Source organism: Trichosurus vulpecula, chromosome 5 (assembly GCF_011100635.1).
Source record: "Trichosurus vulpecula isolate mTriVul1 chromosome 5, mTriVul1.pri, whole genome shotgun sequence".
In the NCBI taxonomy this organism is placed as follows: domain Eukaryota; kingdom Metazoa; phylum Chordata; class Mammalia; order Diprotodontia; family Phalangeridae; genus Trichosurus; species Trichosurus vulpecula.
This window is the reverse complement of record NC_050577.1, coordinates 105,306,344-105,317,946: the sequence shown is the minus strand read 5'-3', so window position 1 is coordinate 105,317,946 and position 11,603 is coordinate 105,306,344. Positions and strand designations below refer to the sequence as shown.

Here is an 11,603-nt window from a genome sequence, read left to right as displayed (position 1 = left end):
AGAGAACCAAATATACGTGTTCCTTCTCTTCATCTTTTGAATTTCTGCCTATTATTTTAATTCCCAACAAAAGCCATCTTCCCTGATATTCTTTTTATGTAACTTCTTTTCTTCTTCATGTAGCCCTTAAAAATTACCTCTCTGATGTACTTACTATGTAATACTGAGTATCAGAGTCTTCAGTACTTGTGTCTTATGTTCCTACTAGATAGCAAGCTCTCAGGAAAGCATGAGCTATGTTTTATTAATATTCAGCATTTCCCCCAGGGACTTATCACAGGGCTTCACCTATATTGGGTGCCTAATAAATGTCTAATAACTTATTTTCCAGGATTACTGGATAACAACAATAATAAGAAATGTTAGTGTCTGACATTCAAATGGCACTTTAATGGGTTCCAAAGTGTTTTACATTTTGTTTGATGCTCTCAACATCTCTCAACATTCTTTTGATATTTTTGGTTTGGACATTATGATCCCCATTCAGTAAGGGAGTTAACTGAATAAGAGTTTAAATGACTTGTCCAAGGTCACACAGCTATTGGGGGGCAATGGCAGGATTTGAAATTAGGTCTTCTGACTTTAAATGCAGTTTTCCTACTCAAACGAAGCTGTGTATTGTTTCTTATTTCAATGTACAGCCTCTCTATCCTGACTTGTTTCTATTAGTAGTTAATTAACACCCTCAGGAATCAAAATTACTGTCTCCCCTTTGTCCTACTTTTTGTCTCCTTGAAGTTTTCTGACTATTAACAACGAAATTTTGATAGATTTCTTCAGTTAAAAAAATACTCTGTGGAATGATGTCTACTAAGTACTTTTATGTTAGCTGCTAAATAAATAGTTTATTCACCAGAAATGGTTACCCTAAGGGCCTTAGTATTGCCCAGGTAAAAAGGCCAGGACAAATAGACACCTTGTCATCCTTCTTACTTCCTTCTACCTCAGTCAGAGGCAAAGCACAAGCCCACCAACATTCTCTTGGCTCAGGGTAGACCTTACCTAAGGTTCTACCAGGTGAAGGAGGGGAGAACTCATCACTTTGCCTCTGAAATGTCCAATTTCAGACTTTGAGAGGGCCAGGCAACAACTTCAAAACCTCATTATGTTCCACCTAGCATGACAGAAATGCATGCAAATTAAGTCAAGAATAAGCGTATGTAAAGGCAATAGATGAGGGGTAAGAGGTGGGGGTTATAGGAGACAGTATTTCTGGAAGGACTTCTTATGGAAATATAAATTGAACAGAAGTAGTTTCTCAGTTTTAAACATGTAATAACACAGCCTGAACCTGAAAAGCAGACCTGACTTATTTGTCCTTGTGTATTGTGTAACACACAAGTATTTAAAAATTTTCTGGGCTCTAAACAAAAAGCTTGGATTCATATAAATGGTCCTGCCTTGAGCTGACTCAGTGAAGCCTCTATTTGGATCATCCTCATGATATTGGGAATTCCTAATATAGCCTGCCTCTCTGCAGGGATTTTACTGGGGTGTCTCTCTGTTGTTAAAAGTAAAATTTCCTCTTTTTGTAGTAGTGAAGAATTGTAAATTAAGGGGATGCTCATCAACTGAGGAATGGCTGAACAAGTTGTAGTATATGAATGTAATGGAATTCTATTGTGCTATGTGAAATGGGGAAGATACAGACTTCATAATAACCTGGAAAAACCTACAAAATATAATGCTGAGTGAGCAGAGCAGAACTAGGAGAACATTATACACAACCACAGATATATGGATTCTGTGATGACTAACCCTGATAGACTTTGCTCTTCTCAGCAATACAAGGTTCAAAAACAACTCCAAAGGACTCATGATGGAGAGAGCTATCTACATCCAGAGAAAGAACTATGGAGTCTGAATGCAGATTGAGGCAAACTATTCGCTCTCCTTTTTTTCTTTTGTTTTTTTTTTTTTTTTGGTTTTGTTTCTTCTTGCTCATGATTCATTCCATTGGTCATAATTCTTCTTTACAGCTTGGCTATTGTGTAAATAAGTTTAATGTGAAGTTATATGTAGAAGATATATCTGATTCCATGCCATCTTGGGGAGGGGGGAGAAGGGGGGAAGAAAATCTGGAACTCATAATCATGAGGAACTGAGTGTTGTAAACTAAAAACAAAAAAGTCTTAATTTAAAATAAAAATTCTGTGCATTTTCCCTATCATTTTAATAAAGTTCTTTTTGCTACTGCATCGTAGCTCTAATTGTTTTAGTGGTCTGAAATTCCCAAATCTAGAACATTCATGCTCAACAGAGGTAACCCTGAATGCATCACTTGGGTGTGGGTAAGAAAGGAATTTGGGGTATCCCGGTTGCATGAGAATTGGCAATTACTTCACTGTGGACAGATTCATCTTCATCATGTATGGTTTAAAATAATCTGAAACATCCTTGAGGGCAGATTACCTGTCACCCCAAGATAATGGAGGATAAATAGACAAGAGATAAGGAATCACCATTAGGTAATGGAAAGAAAACTGGACTCATTTAGGAGACTTCAGGTCCTCCTCTTTGCCCTGAATACATCTTATATATACGTAGTTGTTTGCATGTTGTCTCCCCTATCTGAAATGTGAGTTCCTTGAGGGTAAAGACAATATTTTTGCCTTTCTTTGTATCCTCCAGTACTTAGCACCATACCACACACTCAAGAAAAGTCTTGGCTCTGCTGCTAAATAGCTAAATGACTTTTGGAAAATAACTTTATCTCTCTGTTCCTCTGGTTCCTTCCAGATCAAATTCTATTTTCCATGAGAAAATGAGGCTGGATCACTGTAAATCTATCATTCCTATTAGAAAAAAAATATATAATGCCTACCTTACTAGTGGTTGATTAGTGGTGTTATTCTCTCTCTCTCTCTCTCTCTCTCTCTCTCTCTCTCTCTCTCTCTCCCTCTCTATCTCTCCCCCTCTCTCCCTCCCTCCCTCTCTCTCTCTCTCTCTCTCTCTCTCTCTCTCTCTCTCTCTCTCTCACACACACACACACACACACACACACACACACAGCAGGAAAGAAGCTAGGTACAGGGCAAGAGCTTAAAGGTACAGTGTTAAAGGAAGAAAGCCATTAACACTAACTCTGACACTCCTCCATCTGACATGCCCCCTCCTTCATGCCAAGCTGTTCCTGGTTTGATATAATTATGTTACCCTAAGGAAAACAGAGAGGATTTGAATGAAGTAGCAGTAACATAATCCTTGGAAGATTTGCATCCCAGAGAAAGCAGCTGCTCCTTAGATGATGAACTAATCTCATTTGCAGTTCTGGAAAAAAAGAACAGTTTTGCCATAAGGGCAGATCTAAACAATACTGGAATTTCTACTTTAACATCACAGCAAGTGGGGAATCCTGGACACACAAAGATGCCTGTGCCTACTTCTTTTATCTTTCATATTTTTTTCACAATTTTCTGTCTAACTCAGCTGCTAACAGGGATTGTTGGAAACCTATTGATCGTGACAGTTAATTGTAGGATCTGGATCAAAAGTAAAAACCTCTCCTCCTTTGATATGATCCTGTCTAGTCTCTCCATGACCAGATGCATATGTCTGAGTCTAATGTGCCTGTACTTATTGTTGAGCTTAATTTTTCTAGAGAGTGAGCTCCCTCAGCTTATGTCCATGATAATTGTGAAAACTTGGCTACTCTTGGATAACTGCAGCCTCTGGATTGTGACCTTGCTCAACATCTTTTATTGTGTGAAGATTACCAACTTCAACCATTCTTTGTTTCTCTGGCTAAAGCGAAATCTATCCTTGAAGACACGTTGGCTGTTGCTAGCATGTCTACTGCTTCCTGTCTCTTCACATTTTCCATTTATCTTACTCAGCAAAATCCCTAACTCAGTTGGTTCCTCTAAGGAGAATATGAGGAACAGCACCATGGTCAGCACCAGTGGCTCCTTCTTCTTTGTGATGGTCCCTTTAGGATTGAGCTTCAGCCTCCGGTTTGTCATCAATTTGGGTTCCTGTTCCCTGTTAATCTCTTCCCTGAGGAGGCATATGCAGAAGATGCAGAAAAATGCCAGCAGCTTTTGGAACCCCCAGACTGAAGCTCATGTAGGTGCTATGAAAGTTACAATTTATTTTCTCATTCTCTATATTCCTTACTCCATTGCTCAACTGATTGCTTTTTTCCCTTCCCTTGGAATGATAAATTTTTGGATCAAAGGCATAATGACAATGATCAACTGCACTTATTCTCCAGGACATACTATCCTCATTATTTTATTGCACCCTAAACTCAAAGCAAGAATAAAGAACATTCTATGGTGCAATTGAAGACAGCATTTGGTGAAGAAATGTAGACTGCAGTGAGCCTCCTCTAACCTGAGGATCTGGGCCAGCCTTCCATTCCATTCCAGTTCTTCACAACCTGGTCCCTTCTATCTTTCCATTCTCCTTCCATCTTATTCCCCCCAATCCCTCACTTACTTTGTAATTTAGTGACACTGGCCTCCTTGCTATTCACTGACCAAGACTCTCCATCTCCAGACTCTGGGCATTTTTACTGGCTGTCCTCCATGATTGTAATCCCTCTTCACTGCATCCTGGCTGTCCTGGGTTCCTTCAAGTCCCAGCTAAAATCCTACCTTCAACAAGAAGACTTTGCTAGTTCTCCTTAATGCCAGTGCCTTCCTTTCATTGACTATCTTCAATTTATCCTACATATATCTTTGTACATAGTTGTTTACATGATGTCTCCCCCATTAGAGCTCCCTGAGAGCAGAAACTGGGTTTTTTTCTGTCTTTCTTTGTATCCGTGGAATTTAACGCAATGCCTTGCACAAAATAGGTACTTAATAAATATTTGTTGCCTTGACTTATCTCCAGAACAGCTTTATTCTTCATCTTTTGAAATTATTTTTGTTGTTTCTGATTTTGCATATTTTGTTTTAACCTTTCAGCATCTATACTCAATTTAATTTGATTTAATTCATTCTGGGAAACATTTACTTGGCACTTAGTATTGCAAAATGCTATGTATGTTCTGGGATATTAAAATTGAAACAACAAAAACCCTGATCTAAGGGAGCTTGCAATACTCCACACAGTTCTGAATAATGAATAAATTGGCTATATTCTTTTTAACTGTGTCACTGATAGGTCTGAAATTCATTCTAGGAAAAAGAAATGGGCAGATGAAGAGGAAATGGAAGTGAAAGAAGAGAAAGGAAGGAAGCAAGGATACATACAGGGAAAGAAAGAGAAAAAAGTACATGTAATAGAGATATAGATAAACAAACTTCATTTAGGTGCCCTGAGTACCCTAAACCTTCAGTTCCCAGATTATTGATTAGAAAGATGGAAGGAGGGGCAAAGTTGAAATGTAGAAGAAAATTGGAATATCTTCTTTAAATAGGATGATTCTTAGAACTTTAGTAGTCCACAGATTTTGATTTAGATTAGAAATAAATGTCAAATAATAAAACTAATATACAGAGTTAACAGAAGTTCATTTAAAACAAAAAATATATTTTCTGAAGAAGTAATAGGATACCATAGATGGCAAGTGGGAGTGTTTACCTTCTGGTGCCATTGTTATCATAGCTCTCATTGTTACTGTGTGTCATGCTCATCATGAATGCCTGTAGTGGTGTATGAATTATGCACATACTATGCCTCCTTCTAGGAGATTGGGGCAGATCTCAGGTATGGGGCAACACTTCTTTTTGGATGTAGAAGGGAAAGTAGTTTGGGGCAAGGATAGGAGGTTGGGAAAGAGATATGGAAGGGTAGGTAAGAGGACAATATACAAGAATGGGGCAGTGTCACACAGACTTCCCTTTGAGGGAGACAGTCCTGGGCAAGATGCACCCCGCCTAAAACGGTATATTTGAGATGGTCAAGAAAAGGCTATGTGTTGGGTGAGAACTGTTTTCTAGAAGGAGAGACTGATCTAGAAATTGTAGTATATCCAGGGCAGGTGGGATGGAGAGAGGGGACACTTAAGCAGTGGATGTGGGGGTCCCTGTGTTTGGTGGGTGAGAAGCAGGTATGAAAGAGATGAGGATCCTGTCATATGAGGTATATTTCTGGGCACAAAATATTTCCCCCCAGTCCAGCCCATTCCTTAACAATTTCCCTCCCCATTCCCTCTCCATTGTCACTATTCTAGGTAGGCAGCACCTAGAGTCAGGAAGACGTGAGTTCAAATACAGCCATACATACATACTTAGTAGTTTTGTGACTCTGGGCAAATCACTAACCTCTCTTTCAGTTTACTTAACTATCAAATGGGAATAAAAATCGCACCTACCTCCCAGTGTTGTTGTAAGGATCAGATGAGATAACATTTGTAAAGTGCTTGAGCATGGTGCCTGGCATAGAATAAATTCTTAATAAGTGTTTGTTTTCTCCTTCTCTCCCTCCCTCCCTCCCTCCCCTCTTATCCTAATACTGGTGGCTTCTGTCACTGCTTCACACTATTATACCTCATGACTCCACAAACATTCGCTAAGCACCTCCTGTGGGCAGAACCACGTGCACGTTACCGGGGACGATGGAAAGTTTGCCTTAGATATGAACCTTTCCTTCAAGCAGCTTCCAGTTCAGTAGAGGGATATGACACCAAAAACAGGTAGTTGTAATATGCAACATTAAATGTTAAGTGCATTATTTATAACAATGCATAGCATTTATATCATGTTTTAAGGTTTACTAAGTGGTTTCCATAGGTTATCTTATTTGATCTTCTTATAATCCCCATTTTACATATGGGTAAACTGAGGCTGAGAGAAGTTAAGTGACTTGCCTAGGGTTAATTTGCCTAGATAATTTGAACTCAGGCCTTCCCGGCTCCAAGTACAAGACTTTATTTGCTTTGTCACTTAGGTGCTGTGTGAAGGCCACAAGGGACAGTTGTTATTAGATGGACATGGAGGTGAGGGGGGAATGGGAGAAAGTCTTGTTGATTTTCGCTCCCTCACATCTCTCGTATCTATCTCCATTCTACTCACACAGTCACTGTCCTAGTTCAGGCCTTCTAAACTTCTAACCTGGACTATTGCAATAGGCTCCTTTTTGGTCTCTCTGCCTCTAGGTTTTCAACTTCTCAAATCCATTCCTTGTACAGCTACAGAAACTTAGAGATTGTGTTATGGTCAGCACACTCATACACATAGTGGAGCTATGAGTTGGTTCGAATAGGCCAGAAAACAATTTATAACTCTGCCCCTCAAATCACTAGACTGTACATATTCTTTGATCTAGTGATGCTACTATTAGGCATGAACACCAGGGAGAGAGAGAAAGGACTCATACTTAACAAGAACATTTATACCAGCACTTTTTTTGTTGTAGCAAAGAACTAGAAACAAAATAGATGTCCATCAGCTGGAGAATGGCTGAACAAATTGTGCTTAAGGGTGGGAGTGTGTGTGATTGAGTTAGCCGGATAAACCACCCCACCCCACTTAAACTAGATGAGAAAACATTTATTGAGTCAATCAACCAAAGACTAGATGTGCAAAGTCCTTGAAAGCCATTTGATGAGATGAAGTAGGTATATTGAGATTGCCTGAGGGAATGGTTATATCCTCTGGGTTTTCTGTGAAATAGCAAGCCAGTTCAGAATCCGAGTATTATAATGGAATTTTATTATTTCCATAAGAAATAAATGAAAGGGATGGATTCGCAGAAACCTGGGAAGACTTGTGTGAATTAATGGATACAGAGAAATGAACAGAACTGAGAACAAACTTTATAACTACAACATTGTAAAGAAAAACAACTTTGAAAGACTTAGAATCTCGGATCAGTGCAATGTCTGGTCACAATTCCAAAGGGCTGGTGATGAAGTATATTACTCATTTCTTGACAAAGAAGTGATAGACTAGAATGAAACATAAATCTTTGGACATAGCCCATGTCTATATTTGTTTTGTTTGACTCTCCAGACTTGTTAAAAGAAAGAGTATTTTTTTTTTGAGGAAGGAAGAATTTGGAGGGGGGAGAGAAATTGATGCTAAATAAAGGAAGAAAGAAGAGTATTAGTGAAACATTTAATGAAACTGCACAGAAGAGATTGGAAGACAATTCAGAAGGCAACATAGATGAGTGAGACAGCTTTGGAACTAATGTGCAGAACTGAGTATATATATACAAAAATACATACATATATACATATATATATATTACAAATTTTAACCTGTATGTAATAAGATATGTGGTTTCATATGCAATTCTCTTTTTTGGTCCTTCTTTGTATTATGGAAACTTTTGTGTTTGTTGGTATTTGTCAAATTCAGATTAAAAAATTAAAATAAAACAATTATTGCGCTTTAAGAAATTATGAAAGGGACAGATTCAAAGAAAGCGAGAAAGACATATAAACCGTTGCAGGTTGAAGTGAGCAGAGCTAGGGCAAGACTTTATACAATGATTACAATATAGTACACTAAAAGAACTTTGAAAGACTTAAGAACTCTGATCAGCGCAATGATTAATCATGGATTCCCCTCTCCTGAAAGAGGTGATATACTGTAGGAGCAGAGTGAGACTGAAATTTTCAGACACAACTGATGTGTGAATTATTATTATTATTTTCTAGACTCTATTTATTACAAGCAGAGGCTTTCATTTTTTCTTGGAGGGAAGGGGAGCCAGGAGAGTTGAGGGAGAAAGTGATAATTATTCCAAAAATAAGAAGAAAAGAAAGAAAAGAGTGTCAATGTCAAGGAAACATTGAAAAAACTTTACAGAAGAGAGCAGAAGGAAGTTCAGAAGGAGACGTAGACAAACAAGGCAGTATAGGTATTACTGTGTTAAATTTAATATATGTTTTGAAAAACAAAGCTGTATGTAATAGAGTCCCAGTTTAACACACGACCCTTTCTTTCTTTTCTTCCTTGTAAAGGGAAATATTCATGTTTATGTTTGTCAATTTCATAATACACACACATGTATAGCATTTTTTTTCTCTGATAATTGTAAATTTTTTTTAATGTTATGAGTTCTCTTACCCATGACAGTTCAGGGTCTTGCCATGTATTAACATGACATTAACAATTAACATTTCTGGGATACCTAGTTTCAATTTGTTGCTATCTTTGAGGCTAAGATTGTGACTCTGTTTCATAGAAGGCCACAAGGGAGTCTACATGTCATGTGGATGCAAATCAAGGACAGATTGTTAGCTCAGACAATGCTTTCCCTGGGTACGGCTTTGTGATCTCTCTCAGATAACAGCATCTGGCTTGACTCATAGCCTCATTCAGGCTTAACGAAAGGGAAAAGTCTATCTTAATGGACCAATGTCATTCCAAGGGGTCCTGGAATCTTAGTTGGAAGCCTACGTTCCTATTTCCAGAGCATCATTCTTGAAGGACACCTGTTAGCTGGGGACAGTTAAGAAAGTTGCTTTCCCTCCACTCCAACTATGCTGACTGCGGCACAGAGCTTGCTGCTGGCAGTGGCTGTGGCTGAATTTCTCACTGGGGTTGTGGCGAATGGATTCCTTGTGGCTTGGAGTTTATACAAGTGGTTCAAGTACTACAAAACAACCCCTTACAGCCTCATTGTTCTGGGATTGGCCATCTGCAGATTTCACCTCCAGTGGCTGATCCTGATAGATTTAATTTCCTTCTCTTACTTCTTCCCAGTGCTCTGGATATACTATCTCAATATCTGCTGGGTCTTTTTAAGCCAGGCAAACCTTTGCTTGGCTACTTGCCTTAGTGTCTTCTATTGCATAAAGATCACAAACTTTGTTCATCCTGCTTTTATGTGGCTGAAACACAGGGCCATGGAGTTTGGATTCTGTTTCCTTCTGGGGTCACTCCTGGCCACCCTGCTTATTGCACCCATTCTGGAACGTAGTAGCATTCCAAGAAACATAAGTACCCCATACCTCCTCTTTGGCCAGCATTATATCCATATGTTCTGGTTCAACCTGGGAAGCTTCGTTCCTTTCATTGTGTTTCTCCTTTCCTCCGGCATGCTGATCATCAGTTTGAGCAGACACCACAGGAGAATGTTGCACCACTTGGAGGGTAGAAAGGATGCTCAGACAAAGGCTCATGTTGCTGCCCTAAAGTCTCTCATCTCCTTTCTTCTCCTTTATGTTATGTACTTCCTGGCTACTCCTTTTTCTATCATTTCCAAATTTCCTCCTGGTAAGCTCACTGAAGTGCTGATCTCTGAGATATTCATGGCTGCTTACCCCTCCTTTCATTCTGCCATTTTGATTGTGGGGAATCCTAAGATGAAACAGCAATTTCAGAGACTTATGTGGAAGATAGTGTGTCTTTGGAGATCCCAGCAAATGTGATTTGGGAAGAAAGACTTGTTCAAAGCAGATTATCCTCTTCACTGTTTTGAACAACTGTCATCAGTAAAGTAAATTTTATATCCAATACTCCATTCTCTTATTTGATCCTATATGAATTATGGGGGAGGGGAGAAGTGGAAGGAAGACTAGAAGTCAATGTCAAGTACATTCTTGCAATTAATTTTGGAGATCATGGCTGGATCAAGATCCTAAATGGAAAGCACTTGATGTTCTTGAATTACAGCAGATAATACTATTATCTTTTCTAAAATAGACACAGGTTTTATCTTCTCATATGAAGAAAATGGTTGAATTGAGCCAATTATAGAGACATCAATTTTTTAAAAATCAAGCTACACTCTCGTCAACTTCGGGTATTGCAAGAAAGCATGTTTAATCTGAATTTTGCTCATCTTAATATAATTTCTCTACTTTTTGTTTATGTAACTGTTGCCTTGATTTCCTATGTCAATAGCAAGGGGCGTGTTGGCAAATTTTTGACAACTGCCTCTCTGAAAAAGAATATATACAACACACTTTTACTTTAATTTACACTGTCAACTTTTTCTTCATCACTTTCTTAAGTCTGGAAACCAATGCAACAACAATCAGTTCCTAATTTGTAACATTTGCCAATTTTTGAGGTGTAAATGTACACACTGAAAATTTAACAATCAACTTTCAGAAGCTGGTTAGAGCTGGCTCCAGCACATTCCTGTGGTCCAGTGGCCGAATTCTTCCTTTTCTGCTGTATAGGCTCGTAGACTTAAAACTAAAAGGTACCATAGAGTTCATTGAATCCAACCCCTTCATTTTTACTAATGAGGAGACCAAAGCTGACAGAGACTTAAAGTGACTTACCCAGGCCTGCACAACTAGCATGAAGTGGAATTTGCCTTTGGTGTTTTCTGACACTTATATCCAGGATTCTAGCCACCATACCACACTGCCTCTCAAACGTAACATGCAATACATAATGTAGTAAGATCTATGATTCAGATCCCAATTTATTCATGGCTGTTACCTCTGTCTTGCCAAAAATGAAAAAGAGGGGTGGGGCTCTTATTCGCTGCCCCCTAAACTTGTGAAGCCATAAATTTATTTTGTGGGTGAGGGTGATATTGGTATGCTGGTGGTAGAGGGGAATTTTCTCAGTACCATCTGCGCAGATGTTGCAACAGGAGCCATTGGTCAGGGCTGGTTATTGGTCATGAAAGGCAGTTGAAGAAGTGGGGAGGTGGGGAGCTTGCACAGCAGTGGGGGGAGGGCACAGACTAGGGAAATTTTGGACAGTTTTGGGTACAGGGTAGATGTGGTTCAGGATGTT

At 38.9% G+C, this 11,603-nt stretch overlaps 1 protein-coding gene across 1 annotated transcript; it reads left to right on the top strand.

The window, feature by feature from the left end:
• The first annotated feature begins 2,249 nt into the window (after nt 1-2,249).
• TAS2R5 (taste 2 receptor member 5) lies at nt 2,250-10,276 on the top strand. Its single transcript, XM_036760607.1, has 4 exons — nt 2,250-2,291; nt 3,430-3,572; nt 3,837-4,065; nt 9,704-10,276. Exons 1-4 carry the CDS (start codon nt 2,250-2,252, stop codon nt 10,274-10,276), a joined length of 987 nt encoding a protein of 328 aa, XP_036616502.1.
• The last annotated feature ends 1,327 nt before the right edge of the window (nt 10,277-11,603 follow it).

Coding starts and splice junctions, on each gene's coding strand:
- TAS2R5 (XM_036760607.1), top strand. CDS start 2,250: ATGCTCAACAGAGGTAACCCTGAATGCATCACTTGGGTGTGG. Junction 2,292..3,429: donor AATGCATCACTTGGGTGTGG/GTAAGAAAGGAA, acceptor TGTCTAACTCAG/CTGCTAACAGGGATTGTTGG. Junction 3,573..3,836: donor TGTCTGAGTCTAATGTGCCT/GTACTTATTGTT, acceptor TATCTTACTCAG/CAAAATCCCTAACTCAGTTG.